Source organism: Rhinoraja longicauda, chromosome 16 (assembly GCF_053455715.1).
Source record: "Rhinoraja longicauda isolate Sanriku21f chromosome 16, sRhiLon1.1, whole genome shotgun sequence".
Taxonomy (NCBI): domain Eukaryota; kingdom Metazoa; phylum Chordata; class Chondrichthyes; order Rajiformes; family Arhynchobatidae; genus Rhinoraja; species Rhinoraja longicauda.
The window spans coordinates 29,328,290-29,355,902 of NC_135968.1; the positions used below are offsets into that span (position 1 = coordinate 29,328,290).

Consider the following 27,613-nt stretch of genomic DNA (forward strand, 5'->3'; position numbering starts at 1 on the left):
ACATAGAAAACTAGGTGCAGGTGTTGGCCATTCGGCCCTTCGAGCCAGCACCACCATTCAATATGATCATGGCTAATCATCCAAAATCAGTACAAATATGGGATTACAATCATATCATATATGAGTACAACACGTAGTGCAAATAGAGAAAGGATACAGAATGCAGAATATAGTGTTACAGCTACAGAGAAAGCGCAAATAATAAGTACAAAGACCACAAAGAGGTAAATTGAGAGATCAGGAAAGCATCCTTAATTATTATTCATGATTAGTCATGATTTTACTAATCTGTGCAGCTAGCTCAAGGGGCCGAGTGGCTCACAGCAGGCGTTAAATTGTATATTTGGTTTTTTTTCCCCATATATTTGACAGCAGCCCATCAAACCAACCCAGGAGTCCAGTCATCTCTCCTAACCCACTCTACCTTGTGGTACAGCCTCAACAGTGTGGCAGGGAATAAATATTAAAGGTAATTAATAACATTTCACATTTACAATTCCTTTATATTGTTTGAGAGGCCTACAGTATTTCAAACTGTCACCCAAGAAGAGAAGAAATGGCTGCTCTTCTAACATTTTTACCAACAGAAAAAAAAATGTAAGGGTTGAAAATTGCAGGAGGTTTACATGAAATTGGAATGTTAAAATTCCAGCACAGATAAAAAATAGTATTCAAATTCTAGAACTTCAAAAATAAATCACTCTATTATTATTTAACTTGAACTGGTATATAATTTATAATTAGAAATCCTAAACATTAACATGAAGGACGATTAAATTGGCTGTTTGATCTGGTCAAAGGAGTTAGTGGGCTGGAGAGAAGAAAACTGTTGCCTTTGATATGAAAGGTTCGAGCCAGGAGCAAAACCTTCACAATAGTCAGAGATGAAGTTAGGAAGAACTTCTGCACTCAAATTGTGCTGGAAACAATGGAACTCTCTGCCCAAAATCTATCGAGGTTGTCTGGCAATTAAAAATTTCAAATCAACAATAGAATTATGTTAGTCAAAGGCTATATAGGTTACAAAAGCCTAAAAGATGTACGATATTAAGGTACAAATCAGTCACACCTCAAAATCCATCAGCTCTGTGAAAATATGGATAATGCTTTGTATCCAGTGAAACGGGTGATCAATGGTTGGCATGGAATTGGTGGGCCAAAGGGCACATTTCCATGCTCTATCTTTCAATCCACCCAGTGTTAGAGATTGATAGAGTTATGCACTCTAGTGATAAAGTGATAGAGTGGCCCATGCCATGCCAACATGTGGTCTATGCCGGCCAACATGTCCCAGCTACACTAATCCCACCTGCCTGCATTTGGCCCAAATTCTTCTCAACCTGTCCTATATTCAGTGGATATAAAATGGTGCCATTTATTAAAGAATGGCAGGGAAAGAAAAGAAAGGAAAATGCAAAGAAATTGTTATATTATAATATATTCAAGTTCTTCCACATTAAACTCTACAAAAGGAACAAACCTTATCGTAGACACGATTCAGTAGTCTAGGCACAACTGGAAAGACTGTAGGCTGAAGGGTCTTCATATCATCCAGCAACAGTTGGATGTTGCCTTGGAAGAAACCCACTCTGGAACCACTGCAGTAAAGTGCTACCTGATACAATACAATTACATCCATTTAATAAGCTACGTTCAGCATGATCTCATAAATAAATTGCACCCCAAACCTTCTGCGATTAAAAAAAAAAAAATGACATCGATATATGCAAAAATCTACATTTTTCACATTTGGGCTACTGGATCCCAGTGACTAACTGAATTTGTTAATTACCATGAAATTAGTAACCCAAAACAGTCACACCTCAAAATAATGCCGCAAATCCACCCTCTTATCTCAAGACTGCTGTTTTGCAGGAGAAAGGAGGTTTAATTTTGCCCTAGAAGTTGCAAGAAAATGCATCTTGTTACCTGAACCACTCTTTCAAACATGTGTGCCAGAGGGAGGTAGGAGATCGAAATATCATCAGTGTTGATTGAAAAGTTGGACTGTGCAGATAAGAAGCAGGCAATTAGAATATTTCAAAACAACAAGTGACAAGACATGTCAGCATGAGATTGTTCAAAGCAAAATTAATCAATTAGGAGTCTCAATTCTACAAAAACAGCCACAGTTCTTAGCACCGGAATTAATGGATTAATGCAGTCTCAACCCTTTATCCAAATCAGGCCAATCTACAGTATTGAAAAGAAATCTACTTAAGGTCAGGCATAAAGTAAGCATAAGACTTGTCAATTTGTTTAATGAATTGAAATCTAAGCCAACTTTTTGCCATCTTTCAAAACACAAAAGAAAACTCCAAAACCGGAATTTCTGGTTCCTCTGAGTTTACCAAATATGCAATAACCTATTTAAAAAGAACTTCCAATTCCATTTAATGCTTTGTCTTTGACTATCTGAAGGCATGTTCCCACTTTTCATTTGGAGCTTTAAGAATTGCCTCTATCCCTCATAAACTGATTTGTTGTTGTTATTTAGATCATACATTCAGCTGCAGATGAAAAATCAAGATAAGATCATAATAGACCAGAATTAGGCCATTCAGCCCATTGAGTGCACTCTGCCATTTGATCATGGTCGATCTATTTTTCCCTCTCAACCCCATTCTCCTCCCTTCTCTCTGTAACCTTTGACACCCTTACTAATCAGCAACCTATAAAATATCCGCTTTAAAAATACCCAATGACTTGGCCTCCACCGCTGCCTGTGGCAAGGAATAAGATGCAGTTTAGATAAGCAGCACCATACAACCACATGAGATTGGGGAAATATCAAACAAAATGATAGACATAAATTCAGTGTGCAAGGAGCAAGCATAGCATTGCCATGAAATTTAACATATATGTTTGCCCCAAGCAATTCCACAAAATACCATCACAAAATTATCCATGGCCACTTGCAGCTCAGATATCCCAGCAGCATTATCATACGTACCCCCATAATTGTAAAGACTGCTGCCGTATTGGCCACAACATTTCTATGAGTCAACATGGCTCCTTTAGGGTCACCTGTTTTAGAAAATACAGAATGTCATTCATGTTTCATGATTCATATCCTTCCATTCACATAGGCACAGACATTGTGGGGCAAAGTGCCTGTTCCTGTGCTGTACTCTTCTATGTCCTATGTTTTCCTATATAAGTTTCCTCATCCAGAACCCTGGATTACGCAACACTGTTCTATTTCCCACACCCAAATCCACTCAGCAATGCCGGCATCTTTCATAGAGCACCTGTGGGTTATTTTAATATAAAGCATTTGTTAAACAGAGCAGGGAAGTTAAAATCTATTAAAAAAAACATAAAATGCTTCTCAGCAAGTCAGGCAGCATCTGTACAAAGAGAAACTTTGAAAACACTTCAGAACTGGTGAAGGACCCCAGACTTGAAATGTTAGCTATTTTTCTGTCCACAAATATTATTTAACTTGCTGAATGTTTCCAGCATTTTCTGTTTTTTTGCTTCAGTGTATTTATATTAATTGTCTATTTAAAGTAAGTTGACAGGAAGGACAAGTTCTGCCAAATTGATCCCAATTTTTTGACTAAATTAGCGTCAGGAAATGGGGAGATTACAAAACAAAAATTATGTATTTTTCGGGAGTTGATAGGGAAAAGATTGATGAAGATTGATGAAGCTCATGAGAATCAACCTCCACGGGAATTTCAGTACTGAAGTCAGAGGTATCGCTTAAGCTGATTAATTTCCGGCATCATTTTGTGTTGAGATGCTAAAATCGCATAAAATTAATTTTTACCAGCCTTGATGTTTCAAAAATGTGGTTATTTTATATTCATTTGACTTGGTGTCAATATCAATTTCCTCAAATCATTTGGATGGTGTTTTGCATGAAACTTGGCCAGATTTAAATCAAGCTCCTTGGGATCTAAGGACAATATTGGTTTTCCCATTTCTTGACCAAGGCTTGTGGGATTGTCCAACCACATCATTACAAACGAAACACGAAATAAAACTCATATTGGGTGAAATCTCTCAAACATGAGAACTGAAATACCTGTTGTTCCACTTGTAAAGCATACAATGCTCAAGTCATCAGGCTTTGGTGGCTAGAAAACAGTGAGTAAAGTCTTATTTGAGCAGAAATATTAAATAAACAGTTTGCTCTGTGTATGAAATTGGCCTTAAAATTAATCATTGCATTGTATTAATTTATATGACCAATTAAAATGAAAATGCAACAAAGTTTCCCATAAAATAAGAACTCTGAATTGTAACGTTTGTAATTAATCATTTGAAAATAAAAATAAAGGTGAAAAGGTTATAAAGATATTTTGGCAACAAATCCCTGCCATCATTTTGGTGTGTGTGGTGCTGATGGGTCAAAGTAGTTTGATTCTGAAAAAAAGTTGATTCAAAACTAAGCTGTTTTATCTAAACATAGCACAAAAAGTAAGGAAATTTGTGTTTGGTAGATTATTTCTTTGTTGTAACAATGCTTCTTGGCAATAAATCTTATACCGTTGGAAAGCCTGTTTATTTCCCTTTTAAATGGTGCCACATTTGTAAGGAACATGCATTTGTGGGATGAGCAGCAGAGCTGAGTATATGGGTTGCGCCCATGAAAAATTTGCCAAATCTTCTCTGCCAATGCCAAACAGCTTATTCTGCCATTGACTCTTGTTCGGTGTTGTTTGGTGGATTGGATGATTGAAGTCTGAAGAAACAAGACATATTGGCAATTTAACAATTTATTCATTTAATAAACAGGAGCCACAGTAGCGTGTGGAAGAACCATACACAGCCATAACAGCCTGGCACCTCCTCCTCATGCTGGTCACCAGCCTGGTCACACACTGTTGTGGGATGGCATCCCATTCTTGTCAGCACCTGGGGGTACCAGAAGCTCAAAACAAGAGTCAATAGCAACAGCAGAATAAGCTGTTTGGCATTGGCAGAGAAGATTTGGCAAATTTTTCATGGGCGCAACCCATATACTCAGCTCTGCTGCTCATCCCATAAATGCATGTTCCTTACAAATGTGGCACCATTTAAAAGGGAAATAAACAGGCTTTCCAATGGTATAAGATTTATTGCCAAGAAGCATTGTTACAACAAAGAAATAATCTACCAAACACAAATTTCCTTACTTTTTGTGCTATGTTTATATACTAAAACTCTCGATTGTTTGTTGTTTTTTTCTGAACTACAGCCAAAACGGTACATGATAGCGCAACAATTTTAGGCCCATCTTACTCCCCGCCATCCCTTTGGTGCTAATGAAAGAAGTTTCATTGAAATCGGTATATTTCTAAAGTTATTCACATTTTTAAGTTTAAATCTATCTCCTAGGGAGGGAGGGGGGGAGGGAGGGAGGGAGGAGGAGGGAGGAGGGGGGAGGATAAGGGGGGTTGAGGGGGATGAGGGGGATGGAGTGGGGGGAGGAGGGGAGGGTGCTGCACCAATGCAGGAGAGTTTGGGCCCAATGGGTCCACTTGGTCTAGTATCCAAACATAATTCAAGGGAAGTCTTATGTGAAGCGTGGCCAACAGAAATCAGACCAGGGAATATGAAATGAAAGAGAAATACAAATGTTTGAAGAAGCAGACACACGTATAAGAAACAATTTTATTATTTAGTGAGGGAAGATGCAAAAAATGTGATTATCAGTAGAATGGAAAGGAATGTTTACTGCAAATACATACAAACTTATCATTATCCTAAAGTCACACAGACAAGCTTGCATTCATTGTGAAGCCTTTAGTCAGTCATAATGCTCCAAAGTATTATAGCCACTGGAATGCTTAAAATGGAACCAATGTTGTAACATAACAGGTAATTCTGCACAATATTGTCCCACAAACGAACAACCAAATATTTTTAAAATTATGCCGATCAAGCAATAAATACTGTGCAGGAGTTATTCTGCTAAAGATCAAAATAAAACCAAGTAGGAAGTAGTAATACAATCAAGTAGGAACCACTATATTGGAGTTTCGGCAGAGATTTTGCCCTCTCTCTGGAAAAAGATTTGAACTCTTTGTCTGGAAGGCAATAGTACAATTATTGACCCGTGTTTTGGAGACCTTACGAAGATCGAACACAACCAGAGGGATGCAGATCCACCTTACTTCAATTAATGCAGTAGCATACAATTGTGTCAATTTTGAGGCCAAGGTCAAAATTGTGATCTCACACGTAAACTTGAAATGCAGCAAGATATATTTATGGCTGAAAGCTATTAACCTCTCAGATATGTGCTTAATAATCGGTTTCCTGTGTAGATTTTTACTATGATTGCAACATCTCTTTAATTATGTCTATCCGGTGACACATTTAAACGTATGTATTTTAACCGTGTCATCACAATTACGGTCCTAATTTGGAATGTGACTCATTTTAGAATCTTTAATAAAATGACGTTACAAAAAATCTAAATCATTAGAAAAGATTTGAGGCATTGTTGGGTGATGTGGAAAAGCAATGCATTAATATAAGGCCCCTTTAAATAAATTTAATTGAAGAATAGGTTTCAACATAAACATGCAGAATATAGATGTTGAAACACAGTATAAACCTACTTGATAATCCAAGGAATTTCACAGTTGTAAAACCTAGCAGTTGGGGCTCTGTTCTCAAGAATATAGAGACAATTGAAAGGAAACAATCGGTTCACTTATAAATTATTTGACATGAGGCAAAATTATATGATTTTTAAAATGAACAATGCAGATTAAAGGATGATTTGGTAGTGATATTTAAAATTATATGTGGCTAATACCCATGGAAGCAGAATGATTCTGGTGGTTGAGTATATAGGAATGGTGAATGCAATTGATTTTTGACACAGCAAGAAAACAGGCCCTATAGAACCAATACCACAGCATAAGTAATGAAGACTGTTGAAAGATAGAAACAAAATAAATGATATTGAAACATTAGTATGCTCACACGGATTAATGGCATTGATTAGTTAGGCCAATTGTTAATTTGTAATTTCCGCATTTTCTAGACTAATTGAGTTTTTTTATCCGGGACTAGAAGAGTAACTCAACTTAGCTCATGTTACAACTTTAGGCATCAAATAGACATTCTACGTGAAGGAAAATCTCGAGAGAAACCCAGATAAAAAGGGTTAGGGATTCCTGAGCAACTGCACTATTACACTGTAAATTTAGCTAAGATACTTACAATAGGCTTTTGAAGATTTTCCCTTCCAAGATCCTACAACGAAAAACACATTAGTAAAATCAGGTTTCTCCAGTTCTATTCAAGAGTCAGAGCATTACGGTTAATGACATGTCAGAAAAGAGTCAGCGGCAAACAAATTGAGCTAAGAATTTGCTCAGTTGTCAAATTAAATAAATTCACTAAATTAACTCAGGGCACCTGGACATAGTTGACAGTTCCAGCAGTTACTATTCATTCAGAATGTCAAGTTACGTGCAGAATCATAACACTTGTCTCAAACCACTTGTCTGTTTCCCACCTGCATGCATTATCTGGTACATCAACCACTATATTGTGGGGTGGTACAGTGGCACAGCAGTAGAGTTGCTGCCTTACAGCGCTTGCAGTGCCAGAGAACGGGGTTCAATCCCAACTACAGGCGCTATGTGTACGGAGTTTGTACGTCCTCTCCGTGACCGCATGGGTTTCCTCAGAGATCTTTGATTTCCTCCCACATTCCAAAGACATAGTTTGTAGGTTAATTGGCTTGGTATAAGTGTAAATTGTTCCTAGTGTGCGTAAGATTGTGTTAATGTGCAGGGAACGCCGGTCAGTGCAGACTCGTTGGGCCGAAGGGCCTGTTTTCATGCTATATCTCAAAAACTAGAACTAAAGTTAAACATTTCATAATCTTTTTTTTTTTTTTTTAATTTTTTTTATTTATAGTATTTTCAATAGGCATACAAAAATACATAAGTGGATAAATATAAGGGAATACATAAGCATAAGCAATGGCAATGTATAACATAAATATCCCCAGGTTGTGTAAAACAAATTGTTATCTATACCTAGAAGATATGTCGGTATATATATGAAAAAGATAAGGATAAAAGAAAAACGAAAAGAGAGAGAAAAAGAAGAAAAAAGAGAGGAAAAAACAACAAAAAAAACCAAAAAAAAACCACAAAACAAAAAACAAAAAAAAAAACAAAAAAAACAGACTGTACCAGGTGGTTAACGAAAACATAGTAGTGTCGCCCGCTCCAATCCCCTCTACCTGCATAAAGCAATATCAAGAAGAACGAAAAAGGTTGGAATAAGGTCACATTACATGATATGAAAATATTGAATAAATGGCCTCCAAGTCTGCTCAAATTTGATCGAAGGTTCGTAAACAGTACTTCTAATCTTTTCCAAATTTAAACATGAAATAGTTTGAGAAAACCAATGAAATAAAGTAGGAGGATTGATTTCTTTCCAATTCAACAAAATAGATCTTCTGGCCATTAATGTAAGAAAAGCAATCATCTGACAAATGGGGGGAGATAAACAAGTAGAGTCTATCATTGGTAAACCAAAAATTGCAGTAATGGGATGGGGCTGTAGATCAATATTCAAAACCGTAGACAAAGTACTGAAAATGTCTTTCCAGTACCTTTCCAAGGAAGAGCATGACCAAAACATATGGGTAAGAGAAGCTATCTCAGAGTGACATCTATCACATATAGGATTTATATGGGAATAAAAACGAGCCAGTTTATCTTTGGACATATGAGCCCTATGAACGACTTTAAACTGTATCAAAGAGTGTTTAGCGCATATAGAAGAAAAGTTAACAAGTCGAAGAATTTTATTCCAATTGTCAATAGGGATAGTAAGATTAAGTTCTCTTTCCCAATCATTCTTAATTTTATAAAAGGGATCAGAGTGTATTTTCATAATTATATTATAAAGATTTGATATTACACCCTTTTGAAGAGGGTTTAATTGTAACATATTCTCCAAAATACCCTTAGAGTCTCGGTTAGGGAAAGAAGGAAGAACCGTGTTTAAAAAATTCCTAATCTGTAAATATCTAAAAAAGTGATGACTGGACAAATTATATTTGTTAGATAATTGTTCAAAAGACATGAAACAATTATCCAAAAATAAATCTGAAAATCGTACTATACCTGGGCATCTCTAAAATAAAATAATTCAATCCAAAAAATTTCCGAAATTGAAACCATATTCGTAAGGTATGTTTAACTATCGGATTGTCAATTTGTTTATGTAACTTAGAAGGGGCTAAAGGAAGAGAAGTTCCTAAGATAGAGCCCAATGAAAATCCTTGTACCAATTTAGTTTCCAAATCTACCCAATGAGGACTCGGATAAGGGTAAACAATTAACCCCAAATAAATCCTTATGTTTTTTGGTAATCTTAATCCCTAAATATATAAAATAATCATTAACTAATTTAAAAGGTAAGTTATTATAAATTGGAACCAGTCTATTTAAAGGAAATAGTTCGCTCTTATTAAGATTCAATTTGTATCCAGAAAAAGTGCTAAACTGAGCTAATAAAGATATAACTGCAGGAATAGAATTTTCAGGATCAGAAATATATAATAGCAAGTCATCTGCATATAATGACAATTTATGTGTTTCCATTCCACGAATAATACCAGAAATGTTGGGGGATTCTCTAATGGCAATTGCCAAAGGCTCCAATGCAATATTAAATAATAAAGGACTAAGGGGACAACCTTGCCTAGTACCACGAAACAATCGAAAAAATGGTGATCTTTGGTTATTAGAAAAAACCGAGGCAACTGGAGTTTGATAAATCAATTTAATCCAAGATATGAATGTTGGACTAAAATTAAACTTCTCAAGGACCGTAAATAAATAAGGCCATTCCACCCTGTCGAAAGCTTTCTCCGCATCTAATGAGATGACACATTCTGAAGTATTACATGGAGAAGTATAGACAATATTCATCAACCTTCTAATATTAAAAAAGGAATACCGGTTTTTGATGAAACCTGTTTGGTCGTCCGAAATAATTTGAGGTAATGTCTTTTCCAACCTCATCGCCAATAACTTGGAAAAAATCTTAGAGTCTACATTTAACAGAGATATTGGTCTATAAGAAGCACAGTCAGTGGGATCTTTGTCTTTTTTCAAAATTAAGGAAATAGAAGCTCTATAAAAAGATTGTGGTAATTTGCCCAGGCTAATTGCTTCTTCAAAAACTTTATAAAGCCAAGGGGAAAGAATAGAGGAAAAGAACTTATAAAATTCCACTGTATACCCATCTGGGCCACATTTCATAATCTTACCTCAACTTCTTTCAGTGTGAGGACTTCAACCTTACACTTTGTCCCACGTTCTTTTAAAGCATCATCAAATGGATCCATCAGGATAATGGTGGATAAGAATGGTGTCTGCTTCACTTCACAATTTCCCAACAAAACATTCGCTTTGTTCAAATTGTCACAGATCACAATTGAAAGTTCAGCTATAAAATGTGAATATTAAGTTTAGCAAACTTTTAACTCATCACAAGATATTCCACATGAATCATTTCTCCATGATCATATCAAACAGAGTATTGAATAACCACTGTTTAATGCAGATAAGTCACTTGCTCAATTATTAAATAGAAATGAATAATTATATAAGTAACCTTTAGTCATTGCTCTTTCTGTTTCAAAAGAACACTGAGAAGAATCTTCTTGCCTTTGCTTTCTAGCCCATCAGATTTAACAGATAATCCTTTGCCATCACTAACACATGGTCTCAGCAAACAACCCTCCTTCTTCCAGCATTTTGACAGATTGTTCTCTCCATGACACTCTGTGACATTCCTCAATGACCATTAATATTTCTGCAGTTCTCTTCACTTGGCTGCCTCCCATGTAATAGAGTCATACAAGGAAGAAACTGATCCTTCAGCCCCAGCATTCATACAATATCCTCCATTGATGCTGCCTGCCCTGATGAGGTACTCCAGCACTTTGTGTTCTGCTAAGGATTCCAGCATCTACATTCCTTATGTCTCCATTTTGCTTGCTTTGCCTATTTTGAAGAGGTTCTCCTCCTGTCTCCGACGGGAGTTCTGTGTAACTTTCTCCCACTGCCTCCCCTCTGCGAGGTGTGTTGAAGGGTCCCATCCCAAAATGTCACCTGTCCATTCCCCCCACAGTTACTCCAGCATTTTGTTTTGTTCTCACCGATCATGGATAGACTCGACACAAGGAACCTCAGATGTTGGTTTGCAAAAAATGACACAAAGTGCTGGAGTAACTCAGCAGGTCAGGCAGCATCACAGACAGGTGACATTTTAGACCACGACCCTTTTAAATACCATTTAAATGTTTTAAGAGTTTATACCTCCAACAGCCCTCCGTCCACGACTTCCAGATTTCCAACACCCTCTAGATGAAATAAATTATTTTTGAAATCCCCACAATATCTTACTTAAACCTAAGCTCTCAGGTCATAAACACCACTTCCAACAGGAAATGTTTCTCTCTATTTATGACCTATTTATGCACCCTCCATTATTTATGCACCCTTATAATTTTGATTTCCTCAATTATCAGGTCACCCCTCAAAAACAACTCGGCTTCACAGAGGAAAAAAACCCACCCTACCTAATGGTGCTCTGGGATGTCTTCCTCACTCCATGATTGTGATCCCCCCTTGTCCTGTATTTGACTGTATCTCAACCACATCCCTTCCATTTCCTCCACTTCCATTCTCAACTCCTCTGCTCTCAGCTAGAACAAGAATAAGATTCTTCTTGTACATACCTTCCACCTCACCTGCCTTCATGATCCATAATTCATTCGCTATAATCCTTACCACAGTCAATGTGAAGCCGCAACCTGACATATCTTCCTGTTCCCCTATGATTCAGCACTCTGAAGGGACCATTCTTTTCATAACACTTTGATTCGCTCTTCTACCACCACTTCTCTTCCCCTGGCACTAACTCATGAAAGAGGCACAACACCTGTCCATTAACCTTGTGGTCTCCAGAGGGTTAAAACAGCCATCATATAGTGGAAGAGTGGACATTAAGTATAGCCTTGACAGACATTTGGAGATTGTCACATACAAGGATAGCTAATAGTCTGTAAAGTTGCTTGAGGATGTTAAGAAAATACATGCAGAGATGTTAACAGTGTCTTCATTGAAGAAGTGAATTTCCAGGACTGGATTACAGGATGAACAAGTCCAGCGTGAGATACATTAGTGTGAAGTTCTGTCAGCTTCACCAAGTAGCAGCCAAAATTGGCAAACTAACTTCTAGAAACCAATGTCTCAAAAGTAATGAGACCTGACTGTAGTGAGACAAGAAACAAAAGCTCCACTCTAAGTCATCTCCAATGGCATCTAGGACCTCAATGGCAGACAGAGGCTCTGGCCATTTCCATGGTAGTAAGAGATAACTAATGGCCTAGGTTCAGGCAGAGAATTACCTGAGTCATGAGATCTGGTCATTAGACCCATGTGGAGAATGAAAACAATATAAACAGTTACGAGCAATCAATGCTCCTCTCTACCCGATTGGCTCAGTATCAGTATCTAAGTAGGCATACTATTGGTAACATGGAAAATGGACCACATGATACTGTGGTAGCTAATAGTCCAGATGCAATAGAACCAAGATGGCTGAAATGGGTTGGACCTGGACTAGATTATTACCAAAGTACTGGTTCACTGGAGCAGAACAGAAGGAATAGGAAGGAGATAGGTATGGGAGACAAGAGTTAACTTCTGACCAAACCCTGGAACAGCGAGAATGTAGGATCATAGAGACCCAAGGACCAATTTGTCCAAGGAGAAACCCTGAGTCTGGGATTCAGAGTCAGGGAAGTCATAAGTCTGGCTAAGACTGAACACCTCATGGCTTGCAAGGTGTGGTAACTTGTACTTTGCTGTTGTCTTTACAATCAAAAGATTGAATAAAGTCACAAATACTTTTCACCTCTTGGCAGTGGAATAACTCTAAATAAGTGCAAGTTCAACACAGCAACATCATCATTTCCCACCATCCAGACACAGAGACATTCCTTCCAGGGGAAGCAGTGGTTCACATTTTGGTGTGCCACGTGTCCTTCTCATGATGTGGTCTCCTCCATATTGGAGAAGTGCAGATTTACTGCCTACTTTGTAGAACGCCTTCTTTCATTCTGCAAGGGTAAGCCACCTTTCCAGTTGTCTGTCTCTTTAATTCTCCATCAATTCCTGACTTCTCTATCTGAGGTCTCTTTAAAAAAAAACAACCCTATTAAGCTTGAAGGACAGCGCTTCATATTCTAACCTGGCAAATTAGAGCCCACATCCTTCAGTCTATACGAGAAATGCTTCGTTCTGATGAAAGGTCTTGAAGCCATTGTAGTGGCCCCTGGTGGTGCTCCGTGTCCGCTACGCCATCATGTTATTTTGGGTTTTCTCTCTCCATTAGTCGCTGCTCAGCATCTATCACCTTCTGTTTGTATTTTCTTTCCAGCATCAACCATGTTTTTCATTTCCAAAGATTGGCCTCACAATTCCTGTATTGTTTTCCTTTTTTTTTCTAATTCTCCACTTTCTAATGACATTCTCTCCTGAGATGCTGCCTGACCTGCTGAGTTACTCCAGCATTTTGTGAAATAAATTCCCTCCAGAGAGATCATTTACAATTATGTGCGGCACGGTGGCGCAGCGGTAGAGTTGCTGCCTTACAGCGCTTGCAGTGCCAGAGACCCGGGTTCTATCCCAACTACGGGTGCTGTCTATGGAGTTTGTACGTTCTCCCCATGACCACGTGGGTTTTCTCCGAGATCTTCGGTTTCCTCCCACACTCCAAAGACGTACAGGTATGTAGGTTAATTGGCTTGATGTAAATGTAAATTGTCCCTAGTGTGTGTAGGATAATGTTAATGTGCGGGGATTGCTGGTTGGTGCGGACTCTGTGAGCCAAAGGGCCTGTTTCCACGCAGTATCGCTAAACTAAACTAAACTAAAAATCTTTACCGCCTCTCTCAGCAGGCACCAGCACCACTTGTGTCATTCAGTCTCTTGGATTTCACCCAATCATGGGCATTTCCTCTCTTCTCTTTCAGTCCCACCCCTTCTCTGCAACTTAAAACATGTTTTCAATTTTTCTCTGTTCTTTTGAAAGTAACCAAGCCATAACTTTCACTCCATTTTTTCTTTCTCTAAAGATGTTACCTGACATATGTTTGTCTTCTTTTTTATTTTGGGTTTCCAGCATCTGCCAGGTTTTTTTTTGCTCCTCTCTCATTACATTATCATTCCAATGTCATTAAATTACAATCAACCTTTCTTTAAGTCTGCAATGTCTTTTCCACTACATTTTGTGCAAACATGCTGATTTTATGAACATAGCAACCATAATGGGATTTAGCAATTTCACTGTTGGGAATTGAGGCAGAATTTTATTTTGCCTTAAACATTGCTTCTGCATTAAAACACACCCTTCTTTTGCCATAACTGGTTTAGTTTAGATATACAGCGTGGAAACAGGACCATCGGCCCACCGAGTCTGGGCCAACCAGCATTTCCTTACACAAGCACTATCCTACACACTGGGGGCCATTTACAAAAGCCAATTAACCTAGAAACCTACACGTCTTTGGAATGTTGGATGGAAACTGGAGCACTTGGAGAAAACCCATGCAGTCACAGGGAGAACGTACAAACTCCGTGCAGACAACAACCTTGGTCAGGATCGAACCTGGATCCCGGGCACTGTAAGGCACCAACTCTACCAATCTACAACTCTAGCACTGTGCCACCATCTCTTTGGATGGGAAAAGATTTTGGGGGAGAAAAAGCACAAAATGACCAGCTATTATTGTTGCCCAGATAAAGTTACATTAATTATTACTGTACATACTGCTGCTGATGGATACAAAGTCAAGAGCAGCTCAGTGCAAAAAAAATAGTGAGTTGCAAAGAGTTAGTATAACATAACTAACCCTCAGGGACAAAATCTCCTTCTATGCTTATAGCTCGCAGGTAATCCTTGACAAAATACTCTTTAGATATCACTGTCTGAATGCAAAAACAATTTAAGATCTGTTTTTAACTTATACCAACCTCTATTAATGATGTATACCATGGCATCAGCTCCCAGGGTATCATACAGTGGTATCACTGACATAGAGTAGGTATAGCAGGCCAACTCAGAAATTATCCACTGATGAGAAAGGAAAAGAAAGATTAGAGCCCTAAAACAAGTCCTGAAGTCTGATAATCTCAATTTATAAAAATCTGCTCTACAGTAGAAATATCAAGAAATTACAATGGATATCAGTTTCAAAGCAAAGTTGCCTGTACATAGACTGGGCCTTGAATACAATATAACAGCAATATAAATGTGTTGTTCTTAAATATATGCCAAAGTCCAATTATTCAGGGTCAAATTGTTTACTGCAGGAAAGTATATGTTGCCAAATATTCAGCAAATAGATGCTGTATATTTAAGCAATTGTAATATATGTGCAACTGAAAATACGATGTTCTGTTATGAGAATTGGAGATAAATTCGAATTGTTCAAGTGACTATTTAAATAATATTCTTAAAATAATACTTTGATCTCTGGGTTCAACTCAGGGCAAGAAGATTAACTGAAAATCCTGGCCACAGAGTCAAAGTTATTAGAGTCATAGCTATACAGCCACACAGAATAGAAACAGGCCCTTTAGCCCAACTCGTCCACACTGACCAAGTTGCCTTTATCTGGCATTATTGTCCGTATGATGAATAAGTATTAATAGCAATAGATTTGAAAATGTTGCATTAAAATATATATTTTAAAGGCATTTGTCTTATCTACGAACTATTCATGTTGGCACATCTGTTTCAGTTTTCAGTTAATCATTAACAGCGAGAAATGGGACTTTGCCACTCTTGGCTTAAATTTGACAGGTTTAGTTTAGTTTAGAGATCCAGCATTTAAACAATGAGCCTATGCCAACCATCCATCACTCGTTCACATGAGTTTTATGTTATCCCACTTTCTCGTCCACTTCTGACACATCAGGGGCCATTTACAGAGGGCAATTAACCTTAAAACCTGTCTTTGGGATGTGGTCACAGGGAGAACATGCAAACTCCACACACACAGACAGCACCTGAGGTCAGAAGTGAACCCAGGTCTCCAGTGCTGTGAGGCAGCAGCTCTACAAGTTGCGCCACTGTGCTGTCATTGTTATGGGTTGTTATAGGAAAATATTGAAGTAAGTCAAACAAAGTACTTTTCCTGCTCATTTTGATGGCTGAAGTTTCCATGGCTGCCATGTCTGTGAGACAGCGTAAAGAGCAGAGATAGAAATGATAAAGATTAAATGATGCTTTTAAACTTGTAACATTACAAATTTACCCATTGTCAAATGACAAAGTTCATTTCAGGCAATCAAGCAAAATATCACAACTTGCCAAAATGAAATCCATAAATTAAAAAGTAATGCCATTTATTACAGGTTTGTGAAACATAGCTATTAATAGTGTAATAGTTTGGTCAGCACAGTGGTGCAGTGGTAGAGTTGTTGTCTTATAGTGCCAGAGGCCTGGGTTCGATCCTGACTATGGATGCTGTCTGTAAGGAGTTTGTACATTATCCCTGTGACTGCTTGGGATTTCCCAGGTGTCCTGGTTTCCACCCACAATCCAAAGAAGTGCAGGTTTGTAGGTTAATTGGCTTTGGTAAAATTGTAAATTGTCCCTAGTGTGTATCGACTCATGGACTTGGTGGGACGAAGGGCCTGTTTCTGCGCTGTATCTCTAAAGTCTAAAGTCTAAGGTTCAATATCCTTTACCTCAGGTCTATTCTGAGCGAATATCCCAATGTATTGGTCTGGGGATGGTTTGCATCCACGATGTAAAAGGCCTGATCCAAGATATTCAGCTCTATCAATCACCTATAAGTAAATGAGAACAGTTAAGTATTGATTTAAACAGAGCACTTGTGCATTTATTAACCCATTCCATCCATTTAACATTGCACAACCTACTGCTCCCAGTTAAGTTATGTTTTTAAGTCAATAGTGAGTTATGTATGGCCCAAAGTTGAATTTTTATTGACTTCTTCGGACTACACCCATCAACAACTTTAAGCACCATGACGTTTGTTGCAAATGCCCTTGTTGTCCTTGTAATGTTGCATTTTGTTCCCAAATGAGAATAGTGTCAACTGCTGCCAGTATTCACATTAAAATGCAAGAATGAGAGTTACTGCCTCAGAATTAGAACGGGAGAGGTTAGCAATGTAACCATAGAGAAGGTCTCAGCTGGTTTAATAGACATTTGATTAAATGGATATGATGTGAATGCCTGTGGTTGGCAAGCAGATGGAGTGGATAGCTGACAGAGATGCCAGGAGGAAGGGGATAGGAATGAAGGCAAAAATAAAAGGGGGCTAAAGAGAAGAAAATCGTGGTAGTACAATAAAAAAGAGTTAAAAGTGTTTGGGAGAAGTGCAGCACCAGGGTAGAAGCAAAAGGAGAGGGGCACTAGCTTGAACATGATGGAACAGGTGAATAAAGTGCGAAGGATTGGGTACGGATAGAGGACTCGAAGAAACGTGAGCACTGAGGATGTTTTGATGAAAGAGCGGGATGTTGAGCTTACTTCTCAAAGATGCTGACAAATGACGGATACTTTTGCTCTACACCTCCTCCCCCCCATCCTCACCCACAGTACAGGCACGTGTCTCATTAAACATGAGGAGCACTATGGAGTTAGAATTAATCTATTTTAAACAATGTCAGAGTGCATTATTTGCATCTATTTTGGTAATGTGGGACTGTAAATAGGACTCCTGCAACATTCCACGCTGATAGTTTCTACCTACAGGTTGCGCTTCCTGTTACCTGCTGCTAGTTGATTTTAATGAGCAGGAAGTTCAGGTTTTTTCATTGCAACTGCACCTTGGACACACTAGATTAGGAATATTCAGTTTCATATTTCAGAAGAAAAATATCAATTGTAACACATTAATAAAAATATGAAAATTATCTAGATGCCTTGAAACAGTGCTCTAGGTTTGGATCACTATCTAAACACACTTTTTCAGCTGTTCATTAATCCCAGGGATGATTGGGTGAACGTATGATGAGTGTTTGGCGGCACTGGGCCTTTATTCGATGAAGAGGAACATTGAAACAGTGAAGGCCAAGTCATTTGATATTTTTAAAGCAAAGATTGACAGATTCTTGATTAGTATTGGGTGTAAAAGGGGAGAAGGCAGGAGAATGGGGTTGAAAGGGAAAGATAGATCAGCCATGATTGTTTGGCAGAGTGGACTCGATGGGTCTAATTCTGCTCCTCTGACTTATGAACTTATGAATAGACAACCTATTCTAATTTTGTATGTAGACACTATTGAACTTAATAAGATAAATACAGTATGCCTTCCTGTTAGTTCATGATTTGCCAGAGATAAATATACTTTCTTATCTTTTGTAACTTTTATACATCTCTCATCTAACAATTCAGTCAAGTGCAACTCGTGCAAAAGGAAGCTATGGTCCAAAGTTCATTAGCGCAACTTTGCAATTCAGGTGGAATTCACAGTGTGAATCGGATTCCTGAATTGACGTGTATTTAACTAGACTAGGGTGTGGAGTTGAGACTGAGAGCTCATAATGACAGTTCCACCATGTACAAACCCTCCCCAACTATTTATCATTTTCCTCTGAGTCAAGACCCCATCCTAACAAACTGTACCTTTCTATTGCCCAAGCTCATCCACAATTTGGATCTCTGTACTATTTCCAGGATTTTCTCATTAATTCAACACCTCTTACCTGTTTGTAAGAGAGCCACTGATAAGGCTGTTTAGGTTTGCGGTAACCCAGACAAGGCCCGTTACCTGACAGGAAAAAATATATAATACTGTTAAATAGTGAAATAGAAAAGAATTAAGATAGATCCCAGTGCAGTGGTTGTGGAGTATTTTAATACCTGATACATGTAAACCTCTTTGGAAAGCTTCATAGAGTGTACTGACATCATCATAAAAGTGAGATATCACGTCATCGTCTTTCAGGATTGCACTTCTCCTGGCACCTCCACCATTCTGCAAATAAAAAGAACAAAATAAGCTTCTTTCACGAAACTTCTTCATGAAGCAGATGATACTGAAATCCAGATTGATACAAATTACATAGAAACATGAGAAACTGCAAATGGTGGAATCGTGAGCAATAAATGAAGTGCGGGAGGAGATCAAAGGGGTCAGGCTGAATCTATGGAGGGTCTGGACAGACGATGTTTCAGGTTGGGACTAATATAAAGTACATTAATATGGAGCACTCCCAAATCAGCTGACAGTACATTCTGATGCAACATAATCCTCTGACTGTTCTACCCCAGTGCATTTTTGTCACATTAATCTGGAAAACTTAATGAAAACAAGAGACTAATCACAATTTCATTAATGAGTTATATATTTCAAGCAGCCAATGATTTCAGAACAACTAACAGTACATTGAACCAGCCCAAAATAATTTTTAACCCATCTGTCTAGTGGAGCCAAAATCTTTGATTCACAGCCTTAACTTAACCAGAATGGATTCAATATTGATGGTCAAGAGACATGATCTCATTCCCTCTGCCATGATTAACTTACCAAATAGTGAAAGGCCTGGATCAATACAGCCTGGATTTCCACAGATGCCTGTATAGCCCAAGTCAATGGATATTTTTAAGGTGGAGATTGACAAATTATTGATTAGCATAGGTGTCAGGGGTTATGGGGAGAAAGCAAGAGAATGGGATTGAGAGAGAAAAATTGATGAGCTATGATTGAATGGTGTAGTAGACTTGATGGGACAAATGGCCCAATTCTGCTACTACAACTTATGAATTTATAAACTACAACTATCCTTGATAAGTCATGTTTATGCTTGGTTGAGAAGTCATTGACCAGCAATATTCAATGCATTTAGAAAGAGAATATGAGGGAAATTGACAAAAGTGGGTTTGTGACAAACCAGTGTGATTAATTTATTGCTTCTTCATGAAATGAAAATCTACATCAAATGTCATATATATTAAGTTAAATGTGACAAATAAAAGGATATCCTTAAATACATTTTATCTACATTTTATCGTCTTTATTATCTAAATTTCGTCCAACTCACCTTGACTTGCACAGATTGCTTGGAAAGATCACATGATGATTTGATGGGTTCTGGTTTGCCTCTCAACCAGTAAATAATAGTAGCGATCAAGACCAGAACTGGCACAGAGGCAGCCAGGAAGAAGATGCTCATTGTTTAAGTTCTGGTGCAAAGTTGTGGCTGTAATAATTATATAAAAAGGGTCACTCAATCATTTTGCAATATTCATCATCTCAAATTATTGACCAATCTTGATTGCTATTTTCCCAAATAAATTTATATGATACCTAATTTTATTTACATCCAGAGATTGATAATTGAAAACCTAACCTTACAATGGCACAAATTAGGTTCTTGGGTCTTCATGATTTTCATAGAGCATGCAAGATTGAATAAAGCAGTATGAATAATTTGTATTTTAAAAATGTTGGACTATTATAATGGTTGTTAATTTCTTGAATTTTTGATTATTATATTTATCCATGTATATTGTGTTTTTATAGGCCCGTTAACTGCTACAAGAGTTTCATTGGCTGATGTCAAATTGGCATATGACAAATAAACACTCTTAATTCTTGACTTACTCTTGACTCTCTTGACTGATTAAACTTTCAACAAACTGCCACCTCCAACAAACTATGACATGCTATTGAGCAACAAAAACCCTTTCTAGTATGTTTGATTACCCCTACCCCTACCCCCCCCCCCCCCCCCCCGCTTCAAACTCTGCAATCGATGAATGTCGGTATGTTGTATATTTTAATAAATGGTGATTGCGATTTCATGACAAATTGATACAGGAGGTTCCACTGAAGTTCATCTCTGAAAGATAGCTTACTTCCTTCAATCATCACTTTACATATAGTAGTCAAGTTTTCTGCTAGACTGCTTCTTTTTAATATTTTCATTAACCCCTCTGCAATCTAACTGCAATCTGTTTCCCATTTTTCCCTTCCCCTAGTTGTTAGCACCCTCTCCATCTGCATGTTTCTTTGGAAGTTTTTTCCACTGAATGACCTTAATGTTCCTGAAATAATCACTCCCTCGGTGTGAGAGTGTTGAATACCAATGAATTCTAGTTGAAACAAGTCAGTTTTTAGAACTAGCATTACGAGATTGTTCATTAAACAAAACGATAAGCGTATGTACTCTAGGGAAAGAGAATTGGAGGCATAGCAGTGTGATGCTACAAAAGGGAGAGACATCCTGGTACAATTCAAAGTGAATCCACTGAGATGGGCCAGTGAGCTTTTTGATTTTTAATAGCTTGTGACGTAACTGATTCTCACTTGTACTTGTAGTAGAACAAAATTTCATCAACCAACAATATTCAGAGCAAAATAAATAGTTTATTTGCAAACAAGAAAGCAAACATTTTACATTGTCGTTAGCGCAATTAATAAATGGGAAAAAAAAATCAAATTTAAAAGTACAGTATCTTCATGGAAAAGTGAGAATGTGAATATCTGTAATTTTTAAAATAGTGATGTCTTTAAAAAGATTAATAAATTCCTTCAATAAAATTTCCAATTATTAAAATACATTTTATTGACTATTATAAACTTTATCTCAACTGTAGATCATATTGCTTATTCATTGCATCTTTACTGCTCCACTAATTGCCCCCATCATGCCTTATTTTCTAATAAACTGATGCCTCTTTTAAGGTTTCTCGCTGGTCAGGTCACTGCCACACTGCTATGGTCTCTGCACCTCAGTGCATTCACTCAGTGTGCATTTACTAGCCATTTGCCACATTTCTGGTGCTGCTCTCTCCTTTGCCAGACCTGTACCCACCAATACTGTATCATGTGATAGACTGTGATATCAGTAATTCACTCCAGTGTTGAACAGTGACAGACCTGCAACCACCTGTAGGGTCCCAACCCCAAACACCTATAATCCAAGTCCTCCAGAGATGCTGCCTGACCTGCTAAGTTACTCCAGTGCTTTATGTTCTGCGAATGCGTCCAGCATCTGCGGGTCCTTGTTTCCCCACCAGTATTGTATTCATTTTAAGCTGACAGACTCATGCCTTATCAGCATAGTGTACCTGGGTTCAGCGGTGAATATGGACCTGGATATGGGCTTTGGCAAGGGATCGGACCAGCACAATCCCTGTCTCTGCTCCTGGCTACCACATGTCTGGGTCCACAGTCCCAGTTCTAGATAGGTCCCTGGTGTCAGGAAGACCTGGTGTCAGGAAGGTTCTGGGAGCAGTCATAGAGTCATACAGCATGGAAACAGGCCCTTTGGCCCAGCTTGCCCACGCCGACCAACATGTCCCATCTACACTAGTCCCACCTGCTTGCATTTGGCACATATCCCTCTAAACCTGACCTAACCATGTACCTGTCTAAATGTTTCTTTGAGTCATTTTAGGAATTGTCCAGACATCCATCCTGCAGACTGGATATAGCTGAAGGTCGTATAATGTGCATCACAGAACTGCACCCATATGGTGAAAAACAGAGGCACGGGCTTATGGGCCAAATGGCCGAAATCTACGTAACATTAATGTGAGTAGATGTATGTATTGAATAATTTTAAATTTTGCCTTTGACCCTGTTTAAGAAATTTCCAAATACTTCAATGTGCCACGATTGTGTATTTCAAAGTATTATGTGATTATAGTTGCCAATTAATTATCAGAAGCACATGAGGTCACAGCTGTAATTAATCACCGCATTTATGGGTCAGTTAGGATATGGGAGGATATAAGATAAGATCTTGTTTAAACAAATCACGGAATAGCTTCTTAATCATCATTGAATGACGCTTAAACTTGAAGCAACGTGATTGTTAATCTAACTCCTGGGTAAAATTTAACTGTATTTTTCTCAGATTGCTTTATTGAAAATTTATGAAGTAATCTGATTTGCATGTATGTCAATAATGCATTGCAGTTTCAAAGCAAGTTTATTTAAAAAGACAAATTTTGCTAAATAATATTCTGACTAATATTTCCACAGAAATAATGTTCTCTGCCAAAGTCCTTCAGGTGCTTTGCATAGGTAATGTAATCCCTGACCAAAGCCCATATCCAGGTCATTGGCGACCTCATGCTACTCCAGTTCACTACAAGATCTCCACATGCAATACAAAACATCTCACCACATCAAACTATCCCATGGCAATTTTTCTGTTGCCTCAGTTTATAACAATCATGATAGACGAGGGGAGGTGAGCAGAGGAGGGGGGCGGGGATAAAAAGGAAAGGAGGGACTCGGGGATGGGAGACAAGTGTACAAAGGAGGAGAAAGGAGCAGGGCTATTCTTTCCCCTCTCCTTGATCCCTTCTACTCACATCCCTCCTTCCAGCTTTACATTTCACTCCTCCTCTCCTCTCCCTATCTGACACCTTTTTGCCTTCTCTTCATCTCTAACCTATGTCACTCATGACACCCATCTGCCAATCAAACCACTGTATCCACCTATCACTTGTAAGGTTTTGTCCTCCGCCTTCCTCTCTTTACCATCTTTCCCCCCCCCCCTTCTATCAGTCCGAAGAAGGATCAGTCTGAAGAAGGATCTCAACCTGAAACATCGCCTGTCCATTCTCTCCCCAGATGCTGCCTGACCAGTTGAGTTCCTCCAGCACTTTGTGTTTAGATGAGAATAAAGTAGGATGTGGGTAGATACAAGATGCTGGAGTAACTCAGTGGGACAGGCAGCATCTCTGGAAAGAAGTAATGGATGAGGTTTTGGGTCAAGACCCTTCTGAAGACCCTCCTCGACCTGAAAAGTCACCCGTCCTCTCCAGAGATGCTGCCTGTCTCACTGACCTGCTGAGTTACTCCACAGCATTTTGTGTCTATCTTCGGTGTAAACCGGCATCTGCAGTTCCTTCCTACACAAGGTAGGATGTGGAACAAGATGTTTGGTGGTCAGTGAGTTGGTGGCCTGAAGCCAAGACATCTATTCATAGAGAAAGAGCTCAGATTCAGCTAATCGACATCTTGCACTTCTGTACCAGTTCAAGAATGGAACTGGATCGGTTGGTGCGTGTTTCATTGGCTCCATAAGCCACAAAAAGCAAGAAACAAAACCTACAAGTGTGAGAGTGAGTAAAATAACAAGAACGAAAGATAAACCACTTAAAACAAAATGAAATATTTTTGTCACATTTTGGAATCCTTTTGTAAAATATTCTAAAGAAAGAGTTTACTTTTTTTTTAAGTGTTAAAAGATCTAAACAGGAGACTTGCGATGTTAGGGTGATCTGCTGTTTACACTGAGTAAAATCTTTCCTCAATGTGGCATGATTTCCTAATTTCCTGTCAGTGCAGAATCTATAAACACTTCCAAAATATTCTATCAATTTCCAATCAAGACAGCATGATCAAGATCTCAAGATCAAGACAACCATATTTTCTACATGGTTCTAGAAAATCAGGTTTTAGTGAAAGTCACGTTTTGTCTTCACTTACCACAAACATTACTATTAGAGTCGCTGAATCAGAGACGTACAGCATGGACACAGATCCCTTGGTCCACTGAATGCACGGCAACCATCAGGCACCCATCCTTTTATTAATCCAATCCTAACCTTATTTATTCTTCACATATTCCCATAACCCTCCTCAGACTAGGAGGTGACTGGTGCAACTAGGAGACTAGTGACTCCAGCTTGCTTTAGTTTATTTATTTATACATATTTAACATAATTTTGTTAAATGTATCCTAAACTAAATCAACAGGGGCGCAGCGGTAAAGCTGCTGCCTCACAGCGCCAGACACTTGGGTTCAATCTTGACTGTGGGTGCTGTTTGTGCAGAGTTTGTACCATTTCCCTGTGAGTGTGTCGATTTTCTCTGGGTGCTCTGGTTTCCTCACACATTCTAAAGATGTACAGGTTTGTAGGTAAATTGCCCCCAGTGTGTAGGATGCAAAAGGGGAATAACATCCAACTAGTGTGTGAGTGACCAATAGTCACGTGGCGTCGGTGAGCTAAAGGTCCCGTTTCTATGCTGTGTTACTAAAAAACTATATAGATGCTGGGATCCTGAGCAACGAAACAAAGTGCTGTAGAAATTCAATGGGTCAGGCAGCATCTGTGAAGAACTCTACTCCCACCCCCACTGCCCCAACTTCCTCTCTCTTGTCCAGCTTTCTCCCCCCCCCAATCCTCCTCCTCCCCCTCCCCCCTCCCCCCCACAAACTCCTCAGCATGGTTTGCTCTCTAAAGATCCCATGAAATTGCAGAGTTGTAGATGCAACCCAGACCATCTCACAAACCAACCTCTCTTCCATTAAGTCTATATTTCACCCTGCCTTAGCATGGCCACCAGCATAATCAAGGACCATTCTCACCAGGACACTCCCTCTTCTCCCCTCTCCTTTCACTCAAGAGGTACAGAAGTGTGAAAACGCATACCTCCAGATTCTGAGATCGTTTTCCAGCTGTTATTGGGCAACAAAACCATCCTATAATCAATTAGTGAGCAATCCAGACCTACCATCTACCTCATTGGAGACCCTCGGACTACCTTATCAGGCCTTACTGGACTTTCACTTGAACTAAACAGCATTCCTTTTGTCCTGTATCTGTACACTGTGAACAGCTTGATTGTACTCTTTCCACTTACTGGATAGCATGCAACAAAAAAAGCTTTTCACTGTACATCAGTACACGTGACAATAAACTAAACTGAAACTAAAACAAAAAAACGACTCCACAACTCTGAAGAAGGATCCCGATCCCGATCCTGATTATCTGCCATTCCCTCCATAGATGCTGCCTGACTCACTGAGGTCGTCCAGCACTTTGGTTTTGACTGAAGCAATCTAATGTATTAGCTCAATCTACTCTCAGAGAAATTGAAGCAGTCGCCATGTGAAAGACATCAAGAAGGATGCTGTCTATGGGTTCTTGTGCTGCACAATTGTGCAAGTCAATGTGGTTCAATGTGAATTGACTTCCGTAATAGAGTAATTAGGCCACTTATAGGAGAGGCCGTTGATGATCAACCTGAAATGGTGTTTATGGCAGACCGCAGTCACTTTCAACGAATGATCAAATGGCCCTCTAATCCTGTACAGAATATGATTCAGAAAATTCAACCTTATACCCAGGATGGGAGGATGAAATCATGTTTCAATGAGTGTTTGCTTCCACCTTCAAACATGAATCACATCTTGATTCTGCTTATCTTTTCGTTATTAATTTAGTAATATCAATAGAATTATATACAGCTGCCTGAGAAAACAAATGTACACAAGGGTGGGGGATGGTGGATATCTTGAAAGCTTCGAAAGAACTTCAATGCTTAAAGTTCACAAGTTCCAGGAGTAGAATTAGGCCATTTGGACCTTCGAGTCTACTCCGCCATTCAATCATGGCTTGTAGTGGGTCTGGACGCAGTAGGAATCAGGCAAGGCGCCAGGTAGGTATTAACAGTCATTTTAATGCAGCAACAGAACATCCACACTCTCTTCAGTCTCAAGCACGAGTTATCTATCAAAGCCCCTTCAGGCAAACCGCGTAGCACTAGTCCCTTCTCCAACCCGTGCCGAGGGGGATGATCCAGGGAGTGGCCTAATCCCCAGGTACCGCCACAGAACCCCCCCCCCCCAAGAACCGGAGGCATGAAATGGACAGGGGGACGTATGAGACGACCAGCCCGTGTGCGCACCATGGCGGTTACAGGAATTGGAACCACACTGCCAGGCGAAGAAAGCCGCGGGGACGCTGGGGGTAAGGGCTGGGACGCAGGACGACCCCGAGGGTGAGGCCGCGCCAGTAGGACCGGCTGGCTAATGTCCACGTGCGCCGGCTTCAGCCGCGCAATAGAGAACAAAACAAAGGTGGCAGTGCCACGCTCGAGCACTTTGAATGGTCCTTCATACGGACGCTGAAGGGGCGTTCGGTGAGCATCCCGGCGCAGGAAAACAAACGGACAGTCCTGCAGAGCGGAAGGGACATGTGGCCGAACCGAACCGTGGCGAGACGTCGGCACCGGTGCCAGCGTGCCCACCGTCTCCCGAAGGCGTTACAGGGCGGCCGATGGTTGTTCCGCCTGACCCTGGGCTGATGGAACGAACTCACCGGGCACTGTCAGTGGGGCCCCGTACACCAATTCAGCCGAGGAGGTGGCCAAGTCCTCTTTGGGCGCAGTGCGGACGCCCAGTAAAACCCACGGCAACGCGTCGACCCAGTCCGGGCCAACGAGCGGGGCCTTCAGGGCAGCCTTGAGCTGGCGGTGGAAGCGCTCCACCAGGCCGTTCGCCTGCGGATGGTACGCTGTGGTGCGGTGCAGGTTAACCCCCAGTAGTTGAGCCATGGCCAACCACAGTTCGGAGGTGAATTGCGGCCCCCAGTCGGACGTAATGTCGAGTATCACTCCAAACCTGGCAATCCAGTGTGCCGCCAAGGCACGGGCACAAGTAGAGGCAGAAGTGTCCGGCAGTGGAACTGCCTCCGGCCACCGCGTGAAATGGTCCACCATAGTCAGGAGGTGGGTGAAGCACCGAGAAGGCGGCAGCGGCCCCACGATGTCCACGTGGAAGTGGTCGAACCGCTGTCGAGGGACGATGAACTCCTGGAGCGGCGCTCGCAC

The 27,613-nt window shown here is 39.7% G+C and overlaps 2 protein-coding genes across 3 annotated transcripts in view; one reads left to right on the forward strand and one right to left on the reverse strand.

Moving 5' to 3' along the window:
• The window catches only part of acsl5 (acyl-CoA synthetase long chain family member 5), a 49,413-nt gene that overhangs the window by 14,412 nt on the left and 7,388 nt on the right, over positions 1–27,613 (reverse strand). For both annotated transcript variants that reach the window (XM_078413502.1, XM_078413503.1), the window contains exons 2-12: positions 20,076–20,234; positions 18,895–19,009; positions 18,738–18,802; positions 16,749–16,850; positions 15,027–15,126; positions 10,250–10,428; positions 7,168–7,200; positions 4,034–4,085; positions 2,954–3,027; positions 1,930–2,007; positions 1,481–1,615 (exon numbers count right to left, since the gene is read on the reverse strand). In XM_078413502.1, coding sequence (XP_078269628.1) covers positions 1,481–1,615; positions 1,930–2,007; positions 2,954–3,027; positions 4,034–4,085; positions 7,168–7,200; positions 10,250–10,428; positions 15,027–15,126; positions 16,749–16,850; positions 18,738–18,802; positions 18,895–19,009; positions 20,076–20,207 — 1,065 coding nt within the window. In that variant the 5' untranslated portion in view covers positions 20,208–20,234. The remainder of the gene's footprint in view (positions 1–1,480; positions 1,616–1,929; positions 2,008–2,953; positions 3,028–4,033; positions 4,086–7,167; positions 7,201–10,249; positions 10,429–15,026; positions 15,127–16,748; positions 16,851–18,737; positions 18,803–18,894; positions 19,010–20,075; positions 20,235–27,613) is intronic.
• The window catches only part of gucy2g (guanylate cyclase 2g), a 59,773-nt gene continuing 58,850 nt past the window's right edge, over positions 26,691–27,613 (forward strand). The window contains exon 1 of the mRNA XM_078412724.1: positions 26,691–26,751. Within this exon, the coding sequence (XP_078268850.1) occupies positions 26,691–26,751 (61 nt within the window). The remainder of the gene's footprint in view (positions 26,752–27,613) is intronic.